Source organism: Gasterosteus aculeatus, chromosome 5, assembly GCF_964276395.1.
Source record: "Gasterosteus aculeatus chromosome 5, fGasAcu3.hap1.1, whole genome shotgun sequence".
NCBI classification, from domain to species: domain Eukaryota; kingdom Metazoa; phylum Chordata; class Actinopteri; order Perciformes; family Gasterosteidae; genus Gasterosteus; species Gasterosteus aculeatus.
Window position 1 is genome coordinate 17,077,684 of NC_135692.1, and position 21,086 is coordinate 17,098,769.

Genomic DNA, 21,086 nt, shown 5'->3' on the forward strand with positions numbered 1-21,086 from the left:
ATATGAGGATTATTTCCAACAGCAGCACGTTGTTTTCGTTTCTCATGAAGGACGAACAGAATAAAAACGATGTATTAATGTTAATTCCTCTTCTTTTTATTGTTATTTTACAATGTTTTAATAGTTGTGACTCAACCAGAGAAACTAAATACTTCTGAGGCCTTTCAGATGTTGATGTTTACTAGTCGTGTCCATCTTTAAAATGGTCTAATGCCGGTCTGATGCCGGTCTGATGCCGGTCTGATGCCGGTCTGATGCCGGTCTGATGCCGGTCTGATGCCGGTCTAATGCCGGTCTGATGCCGGTCTGATGCCGGTCTGATGCCGGTCTGATGCCGGTCTGATGCCGGTCTGATGCCGGTCTAATGCCGGTCTGATGCCGGTCTGATGCCGGTCTGATGCCGGTCTGATGCTGGTCTGATGCCGGTCTGATGCCGGTCTGATGCCGGTCTGATGCCGGTCTGATGCCGGTCTAATGCCGGTCTGATGCCGGTCTGATGCCGGTCTGATGCCGGTCTGATGCTGGTCTGATGCCGGTCTGATGATGACCGTTGTCCGATGTTTCCGTCAACCTCCTGGTTCAACGAGGAATTATTATCTCACTCAGCTGTTCGCTCACTTTGTCAGATATCACAATTATTATACTTTTATTCATTTCTCTGTCGTGAGCATTCAGATATGAAAACGTTAGAAATACCTTCAAAATAAAACATTGATGTCGGGATGAAATGCCTTCATGCAGAAAAGAAAAGCTTCCAACTGTTTCTGTTTTCATCAGGTAACCGACTTCCTAAACCGAGTAGTTTTATTTTGAAAAGACGGTTAATTGACTAAAGTCTGATCAATGATCCGGTTTAGACTTCGGGGGGGGGGTGGGTGGGGGGCAGTTTACGACTGAGAGTTCCTCGCCGCTGTAGAGGAGTTGAGACACCGTGTGAATCATGACCTGCAGGAACCCCTGTCGGGTTCTAAGAGCTCATTTGGGTGTGAGATATTGAATGCATATGGCACTAATAAGGGGGGGGGGGGGGGGGTCTGAGGAGGGTGGGGGGGCTTTGTCTGGTTCCGCCTGTTAATGGCTTCTGTCGCCTCGGCTAAACATTTAGCAACTGACTCACCGTGGACTAAAGGGGGGGGGGGGGGGTCGAGATGCAACCCAATGGTTTCAGTGAGTCTTGCAGCCCCCCGGCGCTGGAGCCTCTGGACTTATTATCTCCTCTCTGGTGTGTAATGCTAACTGGTCCAGATGGTCTTGGGTTCTCCTGGTTTCAGGGTTTTTGGAGAGATATCAAGAGTCATGTGACCTCCTGTGAGATTTAGTAATTGAGCACCAAACGGAGATATGCGGCATCGCCGGGGTGCATGCTGGGAAATGACCATTCTTTTTTACCTTTAGAGTTGTGAAAGGGAACCAGTGCTCTCGGCTCCTCAAGGTGTCTCTTTCACTTTGTCCCTTTGTCATTTGTCCCTCAGTTCAGCCTGAGACTCACACCACGAGGGCTCTGGTGGTCCCACATGGACTCAGACACTCAGAAGTTAGAGGAACCAGCAGCGGTTCATCAAACGTTGGTGATGATCAACAGCCTCATTTCACAGACTGAAGATGGTAAAACCGAACCCTGACCTCCCTGACAGTGACATTAAAGCCGGTTCTGATCCAGTTGGAGTCCAGATCACTGTCTAAATGGTGCGAGTCCATTGGCTCCACCTCCACGCAGGCCCTCCGTTCTCCTCAAACCTTCTGTGAGGATTGACGTCCCGTCATCGCTTCCCACAACCGACAGATGCTGACGAAGCTTTCGAACACATCACGCCATTGTTCTTTGCCCCCAAGCGGAGACGAGTCCTGAGGACACGCAGAGACATCCTGTCCTCCAGTTGTCCTCAGCTCGGAGCGATCCAGCCCGAGTTCAGCCAAGTTTGACTCATCAAACATTCAGCTGCTGGTCCCCTTGTTACTGGCTGTGCTCCACGCTCCTCTGCACTAGTCTGTTGTTCTATCTTTTACTCTGTATTCCTCCTGGTGAACCCCCCCCCCCCCCCCCCCCCCCCCCACGCTGACCTTTGGCATTAGAGATCATATGAGGCGCATATAACTCGTTCATATAGAAGAGATGATGATGGTCACACAGGAGGTTTACGGCCGGGTTTGAATCAGTGTGTTAGAGCGAGAACGACGAAAGGACCAAAACACGTGTTAAAGCTGCATTCTGTGTAGTGACCAGCAGGGGGCGACTCCTCTGCTCCCATAGACGTCTATGAGGAAATGACTCTACTTCTCTGTAGTGACCAGCAGGGGGCGACTCCTCTGCTCCCATAGACGTCTATGAGGAAATGACTCTACTTCTCTGTAGTGACCAGCAGGGGGCGACTCCTCTGCTCCCATAGACGTCTATGAGGAAATGACTCTACTTCTCTGTAGTGACCAGCAGGGGGCGACTCCTCTGCTCCCATAGACGTCTATGAGGAAATGACTCTACTTCTCTGTAGTGACCAGCAGGGGGCGACTCCTCTGCTCCCATAGACGTCTATGAGGAAATGACTCTACTTCTCTGTAGTGACCAGCAGGGGGCGACTCCTCTGCTCCCATAGACGTCTATGAGGAAATGACTCTACTTCTCTGTAGTGACCAGCAGGGGGCGACTCCTCTGCTCCCATAGACGTCTATGAGGAAATGACTCTACTTCTCTGTAGTGACCAGCAGGGGGCGACTCCTCTGCTCCCATAGACGTCTATGAGGAAATGACTCTACTTCTCTGTAGTGACCAGCAGGGGGCGACTCCTCTGCTCCCATAGACGTCACATAAACATGAGTCAAACATGACTTTATGCTCTCAATCTCTAGTTTCAGGTCTTGAAACGTACAGACCGGCCCATTCAATCATCTGAGGTTCTGCTTGTTTCAAAAGCGGGTTTAGATCTTTAGAAGGTCAGAGATAGAAAAACAGTTACCTGTCACACGGCCCAGTAGATGTAAGATAATGCGTCTGATATCCACAATGGGAGGTCAGGCCATCGTTTAGCATTAGCGCCGAGCTCCATCGAGACTCTTTGCAGCCTTCGTCTGCCTGGCTGATGGATCTAAGGGTTCTGTGGACCCTTCTTCCCTCACGTTGTCCCTCGTCGTGTTCCTAACCTGACCCCCCCCTCTCTCCGTGTCCCCTCCAGCCTGCGAGCTGATGAACCAGGGCATACTGGCGCTGGTCACCTCCACGGGCTGCGCCTCGGCTAGCGCCTTGCAGTCCCTGACGGACGCCATGCACATCCCCCACCTGCACATCCAGAGGAACAGCGAGGGCTCGCCGCGGACCGCCTGCCACTTCAACCCCAGCCCCGGGGGGCAGCGCTACACGCTGGCCGCGCGGCCGCCCGTCCGCCTCAACGACGTCATGCTGACGCTGGTGGAGGAGCTGCGTTGGCAGAAGTTCATCGTGTTCTACGACGTGGAGTACGGTACGTGATCCGGGCTTTGGGTGTTACAGGTCGGGGTTGTGTAACCAGCGAGGTATGAATATATAAACACACCGGCACAGTGACCTTGTGATGACTCCTCTGCTCTTCAGGTAGTAAAACATGTTTTTACCACCCGAGCTCGTGTTTCTTTGTGCAGAAACAAAAGAGAAGGCTCGTGGTTCCGTTTAACGCTCTCAGAGAGACGGTGTCGTATTCTGTAGAGATGTTAAAGCCCATTTATGCCACTAATTAATTGCATTAATAAATAAATTGACTGCATTAATAAAAGTAACTTGTCTAGAAGATAAAATAGCTTTGCAGTTTCATTTTGCAGCGTGTTTTACAACTTCAACCTGAAGCAGAGCCTTGTTCTTTACCACCACTCATGTTACGTATCTGCTGCTGTGCCTCTCATTTAGTTCCTTCTTGTAAGCTCAGATGTTACACATGCAGATGTTTCACATGCAGAACCACACCGTGACACTAAGTAGCGACCACGGACTGGTCGTGGCTTCCTGGGACTGGATGGGGCGCCATTCTTGAAGAACGAACCGGGGGGGCTCACAGTGTCACCGATGCTTCATGGGGGGAGGAACCGGTGTAGCTGCAGACCTTCTCTTTGTTGAAACCAGCAGACGTGTGTGGAAGCCTTCCTTCAGCGGCTCACGTGGGGTTTCAGCCTCTGAAAGCGCTCAGTCCGGGTCTCCAGACATCAGTATCAGTCACTTTAATGGTCACATTATGTGGGAACAATGGGTGGTAATTACCTCGCGTGAAAGGAAATGTAGCACATTGTGTTCCTCTAGAAGAATGTCTGTGTAACAAAGGCCGACGCTCAGGTATCGACACTCATCTCCATATTCTAATGAAAGGACCTCACTTCACTTCACGGGAGGATGTGTGACCTCTGACCTGAGGTCCTGAGGTCTGACGAGCAGAAAGTCAAATCCACTGTTTCATAAGAAGCAGGACGTATAAATAATAGTACAACTTTGAATAAAGTAAATCTTTATTGAGCCTCGAAATCACTTACGGACACTTGGACAGATGTTAGAAAAGCACAGACTTAAATACAGCTGTTCTGCCCTGAAGAGCTCATCTTTATACCACAGCGAGACACAACTTTCACATGGCAGAGAAACGAGCCAGCGGGAGAGAAGTTCTGCTGGGGGGGTCGGGTGATGTTTCCTTTCCTCCGCCTTTAGACAGCCAGAAATGTTTAGAACTTCCTCAACGTGACACCGTTGTCTCTTGTTCTCACGTCAAGAAACCACCAGCCGATAGTCGTGGTGAATTCTCGACCCGGGGGGTCACGATGACATCATCACATCATACCCCAGATCAGCTGGGGCTCCACACAACGCACACACGTTCAAACAAGTTGTGAATTACAATGTTGATTCTGTATTTATAACCAGACAATTTTATTTTGAAGTGTTGAGCAGCTCTAATGTTACCATAGCTTATATAGCATAGCTCATGTAGCATAGCCCATATAGCATAGCTTAGCACTATATATATATTATACATATAACCATATATATATATATATATAAATTCACATTTAGAAAAGATCTGTGTTATTATTTGAGATGTAGAAATAGAATATTTCATACACATAATAATCGGATGGGTTCTTCTTGGGTTCTGAGCTTATCTTGACACTGGATTTAATCGTGTGAGTAAGTGTCTGCAGACACAGAGCCGACGTCCCAATAAAGTAACCTCATTATCAGGCGTTTTGATAAGAAACTGTAAAAAAAGATCAAATAACAGCCGACTCGTTTAACGGTGTCAGTGTGACAGGAAACGGAGCCGCCTCTGTTTCCTCCTCTGTTTCCTCCTATTTCCTCCTCTGTTTCCTCCTCTGTTTCCTCCTGTTTCCTCCTCTGTTTCCTCCTCTGTTTCCTCCTGTTTCCTCCTCTATTTCCTCCTCTGTTTCCTCCTGTTTCCTCCTCTGTTTCCTCCTCTGTTTCCTCCTGTTTCCTCCTCTATTTCCTCCTCTGTTTCCTCCTGTTTCCGCCTCGGTTTCCTCCTCGGTTTCCTCCTCTGTTTCCTCCTGTTTCCTCCTCTGTTTCCTCCTCTGTTTCCTCCTCTGTTTCCTCCTCTGTTTCTGCCTCTGTTTCCTCCTCTGTTTCCTCCTGTTTCCTCCTCTGTTTCCTCCTGTTTCCTCCTCTGTTTCTGCCTCTGTTTTCTCCTCTGTTTCCGCCTCTGTTTCCTCCTCTGTTTCCTCCTGTTTCTGCCTCTGTTTCCTCCTCTGTTTCCTCCTGTTTCCGCCTCTGTTTCCTCCTCTGTTTCCTCCTGTTTCTGCCTCTGTTTCCTCCTCTGTTTCATCACAGTCCTCAGAGAGCTGTTCAAACTTCACCTTACAAATCATCTCTGTGCTTTCTGCCTCCTCGTGGGCTTTAATCGGCGACCAGGAGGCGAGCGAACGCCTCGCCGGCCGTCTCGCGCTTCGCCGCTCGTTGGGCTGAACTCGCCGTGAGGGTTACAGCGGCCTGAGAGCCTCTCAGCCCACCTTCATGTGCGCCATCGGCTTGTGGCCCCGATGGGCTCACGAGGTCACGACCTCACAGCAGGATCGTGTACTAAATGTATACTTCCTGCTCCACTACGCAAAGATCACAGGAACACAGACATGAAACCTTCTGCTTCGGCTTATTAATGCGCCATGCTGCCGTGTCGTCGCCACTAATTAATGAAGCACCCAGCAGGCCTGTGTGTGTCTGTCTGTCTGTGTGTGTCTGTGTGTCTGTGTGTGTGTGTCTGTGTGTCTGTGTGTGTGTTGGTGTCGCATTGCGAGGACACCGGCTGTCTCCGCTGATCGCTCTCTCCCATTGATGTCTCTTTAAAGATGTTTTCTAATTGGCCACTGATGGCGGCGAGGCGGGGAGGGGCATGGGGGGGGCGGAGTCACAGGGTTGTTTTTCTTAGATGCCAGATGTTAGCGAACGTCTGAGGAAGCAACCTCTTTGTAGGTGGACGACTCAATGGATGGATTCCTCAAAGGGTGAAGACTCAAAGTGCAGTGAACACACACACACACACACACACACACACACACACACACACACACACACACACACACACAAGGCCACATAGCTAAACGTGGTCCTTAAAACCAGTTACCTATAGGTGACCGGAGCAGTGTGTCCCGGGTAGAATCTCCTGGTGACTTGTTCTGAGGGAAGTTGAGGTCCTTCTGGAGCTTTTATTTTGAAAGGGGACCGTTTGAAAAGACCACTGTAGTTCGTCTTCTCGGTTCGGGCTGCGGAGACTTGTAGGACGTCAGGCACATTTCTAAACCTCTGAAGGTTGCCATGGTTACTCTGGCCTTTGATGAAATGCTGTACAATGTTCCACCGCGGTTAATAATATCCAGAGTTGTGCTGTGTGATTCAGACGGGATGAGAAAGGTCGAGCTTTGTTCCACGTCCGGTGAATAGAACACTGTAAACATGAGTTTATGGTCTCAATCTCTAGTTTCAGGTCTTCAGTACAGCATGATGTTCATCTAGTGAGGTGAGGACAATAAAGCAGGAGACGCTTCAGGGCAGGGCCACACAATGATTGACAGGTCTCTACCTCCTCGTATGCTCACTTCCTGGTCACTGGATGCTGATAAACAAGATGTCCTCAGCAGCTCTGTGACTGGTCAGGACAGCGTAGACATTTTCTCGTTTGGATTGTCGGTGTCGCAGCTTCGTTCTCTTTTTGGCATCATTTCCTCTTTAATGTCCCGTCCCAGAGATCATTCTCATAACTTCTGCGACAGATTAACATAGAACACAAAATGAATGAATGAATGAAGCAGCGTGAGCAGAACACGACGCTGTTGTGGCTCATTCTTGTAGTGTCCTCCGTCATTCCAGATGTTATTCAGTCCCTCAATAACATCTGGAAACGTTCTCACACAAACACAACTTTCCATGAAAAGTCCAATCGGTCAGAAAAGCAAAGCATTCAACCACGTTTCCAGTCTTTGTGCTAAGCTAAGCTAAGCCAACCACATGTTCATAGCTATTATCTTTGACTCTTCTGTTCGTTTCCTCCCCTCACATTATATTTTTAGCCCGTTTATCATTTGCATGACGACGCGACATCCCTCTCAGAGAGCCCCCCCCCCCCGGGGGTCACGGAGCGGCTGGTAAGGGCCTCTTACTAGCTGACGCAGAGCTGAGAGGCCAGCGGGAAACACAACCGATCAATGGACGACAAATCGCTCCCGTTTGTTAAATCCACAGCAGCAGGCCGCCAGCCAATCGCTCCCCTGGAAGGGAAGCTCGCTGGTCGGGATCCTCTCAGGAGGACTCGCTGCTGAGGCAACAAGACCCACAATCCTTCACTGCAGACCTCGGAGCAGAAACGATGCTGTAACAGAGTGAAGAGGAGGAGGAGGCAGCGTTTGCCCTCCACATCCTTGATATTAGCTGGAGAATAATCGCGTTAGCTGGAGGAAAGAGGCCCGAGGAGGAGAGATGGAGGAGAGAAGGAGGAGAGATGGAGGAGAGAAGGAGGAGAGATGGAGGAGAGATGCAGGAGAGAAGGAGGAGAGATGGAGGAGAGAAGGAGGAGAGATGGAGGAGAGAAGGAGGAGAGATGGAGGAGACAAGGAGGAGAGATGGAGGAGAGAAGGAGGAGAGATGGAGGAGAGAAGGAGGAGAGATGGAGGAGACAAGGAGGAGAGATGGAGGAGAGAAGGAGGAGAGATGGAGGAGAGAAGAAGGAGGGATGGAGGAGAGATGGAGGAGAGATGCAGGAGAGAAGGAGGAGAGATGGAGGAGAGAAGGAGGAGAGATGGAGGAGAGAAGAAGGAGGGATGGAGGAGAGATGCAGGAGAGATGGAGGAGAGATGCAGGAGAGAAGGAGGAGAGATAGAGGAGAGATGGAGGAGAGAAGAAGGAGAGATGGAGGAGAGATGGAGGAGAGATGGAGGAGAGTGAACCGGCAGAATCAACAAGGACACACTTGTATTGGTTCCAGCCGCGATCGGCTGATAGCCGGAGGGAAGCATGCTGCTACGCTAACTAGCAGCTTCACACTGATGCAGTCCTCTAGTCACATGGGGGCTTCATGTAAATGATGATAACGACCGATCAATCCGATTCTAACATTTAAATCATGTTCAACATGAGAAGCTACGACTCTTTGCTGAAGACATCTGTGTCCTTCACCAGTTCATCTTCTCACTGATCACATGTTGATGCAAAGTGAATCTGAGTAGTTTTGTGTCATGGATCCTAAAATATCTCATTTTCTCGCATCACATCCGGCAGGAAGTATCTCAGAGTTCCAGCATACTGATCCGTGCTCAGTGTCGGTGTGGCGGTTTGGAGTTCGAGTGCACGTGGGGGCAGAATGCGGCGTGAGGATTAGCCGGCATATCGGCTGCATATAAACTTATCAGCAGGTTGCAGCGTGCGGTCGGAGTGTGTTACCGTGGCGATAGCAGCCGCCTGCCGGGGTTCAGCGTGAAAAGAAGTGGAAGAAGAATCTGGATTATTCATTCAGTTTACAGAGGGAGACGTGTCCTCATGGGGACACCTGCCGTGTGAGACTCGTCCTCATGGGGACACCTGCAGTGTGAGACTCGTCCTCATGGGGACACCTGCTTCCTGTCTGGACCTTTCACTGCTGTGCTCTGATGGCCGCATGGTGTAATGGCAGCGGGAGACACCTGAAGTATACATTAACTACAGCACCAATATTTGTGTCTGTACACAGAGCTGTAAGACCTTTTCCCGCCGCCTGTATTGCTCAGCCGTGGCTTATAAAAGCACACATATACGAGGTGTGTGTATATGTGTGTGTATGCGAGGTGTATGTGTGTGTATGTGTGTGTGTTGCCTTCAGGGAGGAGCCACAGTGCAGCTGAACGCACAAATATCTGCCAAGCCAAAGATGGATTTCATCATGTATTTATGCTCAGTCGAGAGCTTCTCCACCAGCCGGCAGCATGTTGGATTCAATCGATACGAACCAGAACTGAACTCCTGATCGACGGGTGCAAACGTCTTGAAACCCAACGAAAGCAACTGAATATGTCATCTGCACTTTGAGAGATCCTCCCTGAGCTCAGCTGATCACAGCTCAGTGACCAACGGCCGTGAGGCGTTCAGGTGCACACAGTAAATCTACTGCGTTTTCTTCTTCAAATGTAGATGAGTTTCTCCTAAAAATTTAGATCCTTTATGCAGTTTTTGTGAGTCTCTTTCTCTTTGTAGTCACAATGTGTCTCTTTGTAGTCACTCCGTGTCTCTTTGTAGTTACAATATGTCTCTTTGTAGTCACTCTGTGTCTCTTTCTAGTCACTCCATGTCTCTTTGGTGTCACTCTGTGTCTCTTTGTTGTCACCTTGTGTCTCTTAGTTGTCACAATGTGTCTCTTTGTGGTCACTCTGTGTCTCTTTGTGGTCACGTTGTGTCTCTTCGTAGTCGCTTTGTGTCTCTTTGTGGTCACTCTGTGTCTCTTTGTGGTCACATTGTGTCTCTTTGTAATCACGTTATGTCTCTTTGTGGTCGCTTTGTGTCTCTTTGTGGTCACTCTGTGTCTTTTTGTGGTCGCTTTGTGTCTCTTTGTGGTCATGTTGTGTATCTTTGTAGTCACGTTGTGTCTCTTTGTAGTTGCTTTGTGTCTCTGTGTGGTCACTTTGTGTCTTTTTGTGGTCACTTTGTGTCTCTTCGTAGTCGCTTTGTGTCTATTTGTGGTCACTCTGTGTCTCTTTGTGGTCACGTTGTGTCTCTTTGTAGTCACGTTGTGTCTCTTTGTGGTCGCTTTGTGTCTCTTTGTGGTCACTCTGTGTCTCTTTGTGGTCATGTTGTGTCTCTTTCTAGTCACGTTGTGTCTCTTTGTAGTCACGTTGTGTCTCTTTGTGGTCATGTTGTGTATCTTTGTAGTCACGTTGTGTCTCTTTGTAGTCGCTTTGTGTCTCTTTGTGGTCACTTTGTGTCTCTTTGTGGTCACGTTGTGTCTCTAGTAGTTTCTATGATCTGCACTTTTTACAATCAGTACTATTTGCCCCCCTGGAGATGAGGACTCACATATTATGAGTTATTGATTTAAGACCCCTCGCTTGTTAAAACAAGTAAACAAAGTAATATAAACATCCTCTCCTCATAACTCCGCCTCCTGCCTCCGCTTCACCCTGATATCCAGGCCGCAATGCATGATGGGCTCTGCTGCCGGCTTGCTGAGGCAGCGTAAAAGAGAAGCTAATAAAAATGTTTATTAAACAATTCTCTGTGGCACCGGGAGCCATTAATCTCCACCTGCCACACACAGACACACACAGACACACACTGAGTCTTCTCTGCATTTAAAGCTCTTTCATTCAGTGAAGCTGCTTGAGAGCGAATAAAAAGGTCCGACCCAGCGACTGGAGATGAATTCATGGAGATGACGGATTCAGATGTGGGAGGAGCCCTTTGGTGCACGAGGACGACCAAGAAATCAATGAGGGCCTCAAACCCATAGATGATCTATAAAGGATAGATGTCTAGAACGTCCGCACATGGCGGCCATCTTGCTACAGGCAGCTCGCTCACCCTTAGCCTGTGTTGGTGGTGGTACATGTACTTTAAATAATAACTTCCTCAATTTTCAACTGATTTGTAAAAGATTGGTTTGTTATGTACATGATAGTGATAGTTATGACACTGCATACTTATGAAAAATATTCACTTTATTACTATTTTTATACGAATACCCATGATTATAATTATAATTATTCACAAGTATGTTGTCATAAATACATCTCTGTACAGGGTGGGGATTTTTGGATTAAAGCGTCAGCTAAATGACATGTAATGTAATCTAATATATATATATATATATATATATACATATATATATATACTAGTGCTATATATATACTCTAGTGCTTAAAGCAGATGTATGTATATGTATATATATACATATACATACATCTGCTTTAAGCACTAGAGTTCCTCCTCTCTGATCAGCTCACATCACCTCAGCAGATTTATGTTTCAGTCTGACTGAAGACTCTTGTCAGAAGCCATGAATCTTCTTCCAGCGGCCTCTTAAATCTGCCCCCTCCCCGTCGTGGGGGCCTGATTGATGGGGTAAGGGGGGGTCTGTCCGGGCTGTTCCGACCTGATTAGCTGCCTGCGTAGCACATGAACCTGAGCTGGGAGGAGGGGGGGGGGGGGGGGTTAAACTAAAATGCATTTCCTGTGAAGATGGAATTTTATTTTGATAACACTTCATTCAGATAACAAGAATAAATTGATCATTTCTAGACTGTAGTTGTTGTCAGAGGCGTCTTTTCACCACTGCGACCGATTGATGCCGTGTACTTCCTCAGAGAAGGAGTCACAGTCTCGTATGGCTGATTCTTAAACTGGTTCCTGTGACTGGTGGAGTTCCTCTATTACATCACAGGTCATTTCGCTGACGCTTTCATCCAAAGCGACTCACATTGCCTTTTTAAACACATGGATTTTACATTTTGCCCAGAGAGCAGTTAGGAGTCAGGAGTCTTGCTCAAGGACACTTTGACAGGGGACATGGAGCAGCCGGGGTTTGAACCACCAACCCTGGGGATGCTGGTGTGCCACCATGGATCCCGTATATGGGCTAAAGTCATGTGACCGTGGAGTTCCTTTACAGGCTAACGTTAGCTTTCCTACATTGGTGAGAACATCTGGATGAATGTACAACATATCACTTCCTGGTTAAAAACCACATGGTTGTTGTCCACGTGTCAGCTCCTCACACTCGTCTCTGAGTGCTGAAGCAGCGCGGCCTGTTGGTGCTGAGTGACAGGCGACCGCGTGGTCCAATCGCAGCCTTGTGGGAGGGATTAAGCAGCGAGCTCGATCAGCCAATAATGAAAACAATGCTTCAATTAAAAAAAGGACAAAAAGCAGAATCACCGGCAGCCGCCTGACCTCTGACCTCCACTGAGTCACTACGGGGTCAGAAGAGGGACAAATGGGATCATGTTGTCCTCTTTACTGCAACGCTGTGTGACCAGAGGGAGGACGCCTGGACCACAACAGCTGAGGCTCCGCCACACACACACACGCACACACACGCACACGCACGCACACGCACACACGCACACGCTCACGCGCACACACAAACACACACACACACACACACACTGGAATGTGAGTCTGTACTTTTATTGTCTGGTTTTAGACGGTTGACTTGCAGTGAATCCGTCAAACATCAGAAATCCTTTGTGGATTCTTGATGTGTGAGTTTCTATCCCTCATATTTTCATCACATTTCGCTTCAGGACCACAGACTTATTTCCTGAGTAATGTCACGAAGAAGAAGAACTAAAAGAAGTTGGCAAACTGCAACTGAGAATCAGAGGGCTGATATGTGCACATGAGATGATGGAAAACGATTATCTCAAACTGAGAATCAAAGTCGGAACCATCCTGAACCCTCTGAGATGGTTCACGTTCATGTGTGATAAGGGTCAAAGGTCAGAATCCTTCCTGCTTGGTGTCACAGCTTCTTTTAATACTGTAAACAAGGACACGATCTCCTCTTCACACCGTGCTTCCAAACCGGACGATTCCCATGTTTCCTTCTTCGTTGCTTTGTCACAGCACAACACAAAGCTAACTAGCTAATCGCTGGCCGATGCTAACTAACCTGGAGACGTGTGCGGAGCAGCACAGCGGAGTGTTGTGTGTTTCACGCTGTTGCCAGCAGACTCTCTCATACTCTGTGCTAACATGTGAATCGTGGAGCCTGATGTTCTCCAGCAGGACCAGCTCTGATGGGTCTGCGGTGCCGGCCTCTGATTGGCTCATTTGCATAGTGCCTGGGCGAGGAGGAGGGCGGGCGGCTTGTTAGCGGATGAAGAGCGGCGCTGCATGCTCATATCCACCTCGGCACACAGAAAACATCCCTCATCACCTGAGAGGCAAACAAGCACCTGCTCACGGTGTATTACAGGAGTATATCGGTTCGACATGAGTTATGGTGGTTATTACTGTTTCCTATTACAGGAACTTACAAACTGAAAGAGCTTTGCAGCGACACACAACCAAAAAAAGAAACAGCAACGTTTCGCCCTCTTAATGAAGCAAATATGCCCAAAATATCTGGTTCCAGCTTCTTTGTTGAGCTCATCGAGCGTTATGCAGAGATTTGCACTCGTTTTAGCTGTTTTATGAGCATCAGATTAAAGGTATTATCAGATTAATTGATGATAAAAACACAATTTGTTCATCCAGACAGAAAACCTCTGGTTCTCTAAAGTGAAGTCTGAGCTTCACGAGTTAAAGCTGCATTCTGTGCAGTGACCAGCAGGGGGCGACTCCTCTGCCCCCATAGACGTCTATGAGGAAATGACTCTACTTCTCTGTAGTGACCAGCAGGGGGCGACTCCTCTGCTCCCATAGACGTCTATGAGGAAATGACTCTACTTCTCTGCAGTGACCAGCAGGGGGCGACTCCTCTGCTCCCATAGACGTCTATGAGGAAATGACTCTACTTCTCTGTAGTGACCAGCAGGGGGCGACTCCTCTGCTCCCATAGACGTCTATGAGGAAATGACTCTACTTCTCTGCAGTGACCAGCAGGGGGCGACTCCTCTGCTCCCATAGACGTCTATGAGGAAATGACTCTACTTCTCTGTAGTGACCAGCAGGGGGCGACTCCTCTGCTCCCATAGACGTCTATGAGGAAATGTCTCTCTTGATTTATTCCCTCAGTAAACATTGTAAACATGAGTTTATGGTCTCAGTCTCTAGTTGAACACATCATGATGTTAATTTAGTGACTTATGGTCCATTTAGAGTCAAACAGACCACAAATGCTTTGGGGCGGGTCTTAATGCTGATTGACAGGTCTTTATACGAGACGTATATGGGTCTCTACATCCTCCTCCGTCCTTTTATGGTCTCCTCAGGTTCACTGGTTGATATTGGCCTCACTGCAGTCCGTTACCATGACTACGGCCTCTTCTTTTAACCCGAGGTTCTGCAGCATGAAGTCGTCTTTGTTAAAGATGCAGAGCGTCTTTCATCCAGATGACAAAGATCTCGCTCACTGGCTTTGTTACCGACCTGCTTCGGCCCCGAGGTCGTCCTGAGCGGCGAGCCGCCTTCACGCCGCTCAGGACGACACTCAGCGAATAGAATCACTGGAGCGGTGAAGGGCTTAATTACCCCGAGCTCCACCCTGACGGAGGTGATGGAGCTCACCGCTCAGGTACGGTAAGCGCATCCTCCATCTTTGTTTCCTGCCCATTAATTCCCCCCCGACTGAAAGGTTATATCTCGTGTTTGTGAGTCTGTGTCTGTGTGTGTGAGTGTGAGTCTGTCTGTGTGTGTGTGTGTGTGTTATGGTATTCGATAGGGGGGGATCCTCTCACACAAAGTAAGTAGTGTATGTTCCCAAAACGAAATGTCACTGCTGTCATTGAGGGTGCGGATGAAAAGGCTCAATTATCCCTCACACACACACACACACACACACACACACACACACACACACACACACACACACACACACACACACACCTGATCATTTATAGATGACTGAAACAAAGTAAAAGGAGTTAATGATGGTAACAGTTGAGGCCGTTGGCTTTATTGACTATTAGAACTTTAAAACGATCTAGATATCTACACATCTAGATCTAGATGTGTAGATATCTAGATGTATAGATATGTATATGTATAGATATGTAGATGTGTAGATATCTAGATGTATAGATATGTAGATGTGTAGATATCTAGATCTAGATGTATAGATATGTAGATGTGTAGATATCTAGATGTGTAGATATCTAGATGTATAGATATGTAGATGTATAGATATCTAGATCTAGATGTATAGATATGTAGATGTGTAGATATCTAGATCTAGATGTATAGTTATGTAGATGTATAGATATCTAGATCTAGATGTGTAGATATGTAGATGTATAGATATGTAGATGTGTAGATATCTAGATGTGTAGATATCTAGATGTATAGATATGTAGATGTGTAGATATCTAGATGTATAGATATGTAGATGTGTAGATATCTAGATCTAGATGTATAGATATGTAGATGTGTAGATATCTAGATGTATAGTGTGTCTCGTGTGTGAGAGTCTTCTTCTGGGGACCAGGAGAGGAACTCGCTTCTGACGATCTTGGGCCACTTTCCATCATGTCGGCTCTTATAATGAAACAATCCTCTAATTAGCGCACAGCCGAAGGAGCAGGAAGCCGTCCACACGTTTGTAGCTTCTTCATGGCTCACGTGACGCTTGATGCTCCCTTAAAGCCACTTGTCAGACTGGAGGACTCGTGAGGTTCTTCCTCTCGGCTCAAGGTCGGCGTCTGAGGGCCTAATGGCGGTGTGGACGCGCGTGAGGTCTTTTTTCACGGTGTCGCAGCCCGGCGGTGACTCAGCGAGCTAATGAGGGCGGCCCGAGGAGCCGAGCGAGGACGGCTGATTACAGTGACGAGAATAAATCACCTCGACCCGCTTTCTGTCCGCTTCCAACTTCTCCCGCCCTTTGTTTTCATCCCGCGAGTTTCCCGCTCGTCTCTGGTCGCGTTACAGCGTTTTCCTTCATGAGCGCCAGCGGACTTGTTTATACATTCAGTTATGCTGCTGCTCCGTTGAGCATTATTAAAACATGCATCGCCTTTGGCGTAGTCGGGTAAGTAAGCTCCCACATGCAAACTCTCAATCCACTGATATCTGTGTGGTGTACATCTAAATCCTTCATTTGGTTCTACTGAGGGATGGATGGATGCATGGATGGGTGTAGGCTGGATGGATGTAGGATGGATGGATGTAGACTGGATGGATGGCTGGATGGATGGATGGATGGATGGATGGGTGGGTGGGTGGATGGATGGATGTAGGCTGGATGGATGGATGGGTGGATGGATGGATGGATGGATGGAGGCTGGATGGATGGATGGATGTAGGCTGGATGGATGTAGGCTGGATGGATGTAGGATGGCTGGATGTAGGATGGATGGATGTAGGCTGGATGGATGTAGGATGGATGGATGTAGGCTGGATGGATGGATGGGTGGATGGATGGATGGATGTAGGCTGGATGGATGGATGGATGGATGGATGGGTGGATGGATGGATGGATGGATGGGTGGATGGGTGGATGGGTGGATGGATGGAGGCTGGATGGATGTAGGCTGGATGGATGGATGGAGGGTTAATGTGAGGTCATGTGAATGGCTGAGCTGCTTCTACAGAAGCTGCTCAGACCGAACATGAAGCTTCTTCCTCAGAGACCGAAGATGGATTCATCATCCGAGATACTGCAGACCAAACAAAGAGCGGCGATGGGTGGAGGCTTCAGTCCTCTGACCTCTGACCCGAATAGTAAACACGAGGAAACAAAGTGGAGGTGCAGAGGAACCTTGTTCACAGCTCTCTGGGTGCTGCTCACATAAAGTGTATTTCTACACTCGTAAGGACCTGAAGCGGATCACTGACTCTTTTCCTCCGGAGCACCGGACCAACCAGACCTTCAAACAGGTTCCCTGATCCTTTAATCCAGCTCAGCTCCGCCTCCCTCTGACCTGCCATTATTACAGAGGTTCTGTCCACAATCTGCAGGCTGCCTGCTTCCCTCCATACGATAGATTTTCTGGAGACTTATACTTACACCCTCACTTCCTTTCCTTGCCTCCTTCCTCCGAGCAGATGACCCCTCCGTCCTTTAGAGCAGAGGAGTAACGGCCCCATCTGGCTTGTGTAGAGAACATTAATCTCTTCATGATAAACGCTCCAAACCAAATGAGGTTCTCCGTCTTAACTCCCTGGCGGTCGGAGCCCGTACGGGTCTCCAGCGTCTTCCAGGAGAAGGAGACAGATGTGCACAGCTGTTCTGACGAGCTGACGAACCCATTTACGCATTCGAAAAAAAGCTCTTGGATAACCTGAAACCTCCTGCAAAGCCGGGGAGTGACTTCAAACAAACGACTGAGGAGGAGGAGATGGAGGAGGAGGAGGAGATGGAGGAGGAGATGGAGGAGATGGAGGAGATGGAGGAGGAGGAGGAGATGGAGGAGGAGGAGGAGATGGAGGAGGAGATGGAGGAGGAGGAGGAGATGGAGGAGGAGGAGGTGGCGAATGTAATGGAGAACAAAAACAACACGCCGGAGGAAGTGACGGATAAGTGAGCGGCACCGGGACCACGAGATGAAGCAGCTGCAGTGAGAAGGGCGGCGTGAGTAGAGAGAGTCAGTCAGGCTGGGAACAAGCCGGCTGTCAGCGCTAATAGACGGGGGACGAGGGGGACGGGGGGGACGGGGGGACAGGGGGGAGACGGGGGGGGGGGGGCAAACAAGCTGTCACCGGCTATAAGGCAGCGTAACACAGCCGGCTGCCTGAGGATGTCAGGAAGGGAAAAGTCCATGTGGATGCAGTAGAAACATCTCCACATAGACCGTATATCTTCTCATCCACATCTCATTCCATCCGGGGAGCTTCTGCTCTCAGCTCTCGGGTCTCCGTGGTGTCTACCGGACGTTTAGCTCGATGAGAGTTCGACCCCCACAGAAAGCTTTCTGAGGACTTCATTGTTCTGAGGCCGCTGTCTTTGCTGCCATGGCAACGGTGGCTTGGCAGCAGCGGCGTTTTTAGTTTGTGAAGCTTCGGCGTCGTCGCGGTGAGGAGCCTTCACCGTTGGAACAAGAACAATCAGAAACAGCTCGTGAAGCTGAATGAAGCCACTGGGTTCTGCTTGTTTGTTGCAAGTGACCCGTGGTGATTTCCTCACATTCTACTCAGTGCTGTTTGCTGATATTTGTCCCTTCAGTCGATAACCCCCCCCCCCCTCCTCCCCCCAGATATCCGCGGCCTGCAGGGCTTCCTGGACCAGACCTCCCGGCAGGGGGTGGACGTGGCCCTGCAGCGGGTGGACCGCAACATCAGCCAGGTCTTCACCAACCTCTTCACCACCATGAGGACCGAGGAGCTGAACCGCTACAGGGACACGCTGCGCAGGGCCATCCTGCTGCTGAGCCCCCACGGAGCGCACACCTTCATCCAGCAGGTCGGTCGGGGGTCGCGTCACACAGGGGGGGCTCGGCGGTGCGCACACTGCTTCATGTGTGTGTGATTGTGTGTGCAGACATAGAGAGAACACACCTGTGGCATATGTTGGCATCTAGAGAAACATGCATGAGAGTGCATGTCTAAGCTCTTTTCACAGGTGCATTGCATGCTGGGAGCTGCAACACACACTGAATAATAACACACCTGCCAGTAATGTGGGACAATCAGCACGCTGTAGCGTGTTCATCTGACCCGGTGTACATGCATGTCTGCAGAGTGACTGTGTGTTGTGTACATGCATGTCTGCAGAGTGACTGTGTGTTGTGTACATGCACAGCTTGTCGAGGTATCGTAGTATCAGTTGTATGTTGATTAATGAGTCATTGTCGCGCCAGCTTACGTCCGTGTGTGAACGTGTTAAAACATCATTATTATTATTGTTACAGAAACAAATGAGTGAAGGGAAAGTTCACAAAGAATGAGCTGTGTTTATCCATCTGATCAGAGATCCATTAGTCAGCCTGTGTGTGTGTGTGTGTGTGTGTGAGTGTGTGTGTGTGTGTGTGTGTGTGTATGTGTGCGTGCACAGGTGTGAACGACCACCTGGAGAGACAGATGGTTCTTACAAAGACACACACACACACTCGCGTGTTACTCAAAGTTATTGCATTTGTCATTTTTCATCACAGCGGCTGTCCACGTGTGTGTACGTGAGCGTGTTTTAGATAAATATTCCGTGTTGTCGTCATAATGTCTACACGCGTGTAGTACGTCACCGGTCAGTCAACACGGTCCCCGGACGGACCACAACACCCCGCTGTCCCCGCTGAGACAAGTTGAAGCTACGGTGATTCTCGCCGTGAACCGCAAGCCCGATCTGATCCTCCATGTTTGTATGTGCACACTAACATCTGGTCACGTATGTCACATGCTTGTGATTTACGTGCACAACAACCGGCGGCCGAGAGCAGAGAAGACAAAGAATTCATTTAAAGCGAGACGCAAATCACTTTACTCATTACTGAAGGGTTTCCATTAAAGGAGCAGCTTTAATCACATAGCAGCTACAGCTAGCTTCAAATCCCCTCCCAAGTCCCGCGTCGGCTTTATGAGCCAATCAGCGCTCAGTAATTCAGATCAGACGCTTTGATGCCGCCATCAATCAGCGGCACCGTTAAAGCTTCTAATTACACCAGTCTACTTTGAGACACATTTCTTATGTGTGTCATAAAAATGACTCCTCCTTTTGTGTGCATTCATTTTTATCTTTTCAAAATAAACTTCTGTACTTTCAAAATAAAATTCAGTTTTTTAATAAAGTTTTATGAATTAAGTAAATTAGCTTAGTTAAAAAATGTACATTTAAACTAAATATGAGAACAAAAAACTGATTACAGGAAGGAAAAAGGCAGAGTTACTTTAAGGGAATTTCTGTGACAAAGTAAATTATTAAAGTAATAAAGATTGGCAGGACGTTTATTTTGAAGGGATGAATGTGAGTCAGCCTTTCTCCACATGTCTGTTCTTCACGCTGTGCAGATCATAGAATCCTTTTGAGGCTGTTTTTAGGTTGCTAACATCTTAGTTTAGCCTGTTAGCATGCCGGTGTTAGCCAATTAGCACTTAGTGTGTCTCTGTGTGTTTCTGTGTGTGAGACATTCATTAGCACCGGGACACGGCAGCGTGGGTGAGACCGAGCTGAATGGAAGTTCTCTTAGAATAATTAGAATGTCAAAGAAACGTGTTAAAGGCTTTGCCAAGTCCTCTCTTCACTCACACTAACTCACACAGACACACACAGACACACAAACACACACTGAGAGCAACAATAGCGAAACACGCTGTTTATGGATCTTGCTGCCAGAACTTGTTTTACCTTATTTGTTCTTCCTGCTTACAGTGGTCTCGTATGGTGAAGAGAGACAGACAGACAGACAGGGAGAGAGAGACAGACAGACAGAGACAGACAGAGAGACAGATAGACAGGGAGAGACAGACAGAGAGACAGACAGACAGACAGACAGAGAGACAGGGAGAGAGAGACAGACAGAGAGACAGACAGTGAGAGACAGACAGAGAGACAGACAGACAGGGAGAGACAGACAGAGACAGACAGAGAGACAGGGAGAGAGACAGACAGACAGAGACTGGTGGTATAAATCTCTGGAGGTGATGTTAGATTGGGAGGCGGGGCTTAGAGCTTGGTATTCGGGATGACAGATTGACTGACAAGATTCGGGTGTCTGGTGAAACGTGTGTGTGTGTGTGTGTGTGTGTGTGTGTGTGTGTGTGTGTGTGTGTGTGTGTGTGTGTGTGTGCGTGTGTGTGTGTGTCTGTGTGTGTGTGTGTGTGTGTGTGTGTGTGTGTGTGTGTGTGTGTATGTGTGTGTGTGTGTGTGTGTGTGTGTGTGTGTGTGTGTGGAGGGAGGGGGGAAGAGGGGGGATGTTTACACGTCCTCGGGACAAAAACCCTCCAATAGCAAATTGAAAATGACCTCAATAAACACAAGCGCTGACGTCCACCCCCATCTGTCCATCTCACACACACACACACAGACACACACAAGCACACACAGACACACACACACACACACACACACAGACACACACACACA

General features: G+C 48.5%; 1 protein-coding gene across 2 annotated transcripts in view; it reads left to right on the forward strand.

The window, feature by feature from the left end:
- Positions 1-21,086, forward strand: part of LOC120819586 (glutamate receptor ionotropic, delta-1) — a 119,769-nt gene that overhangs the window by 62,905 nt on the left and 35,778 nt on the right. For both annotated transcript variants that reach the window (XM_078102661.1, XM_078102660.1), the window contains exons 3-4: positions 3,168-3,452; positions 18,265-18,470. In XM_078102661.1, coding sequence (XP_077958787.1) covers positions 3,168-3,452; positions 18,265-18,470 — 491 coding nt within the window. The remainder of the gene's footprint in view (positions 1-3,167; positions 3,453-18,264; positions 18,471-21,086) is intronic.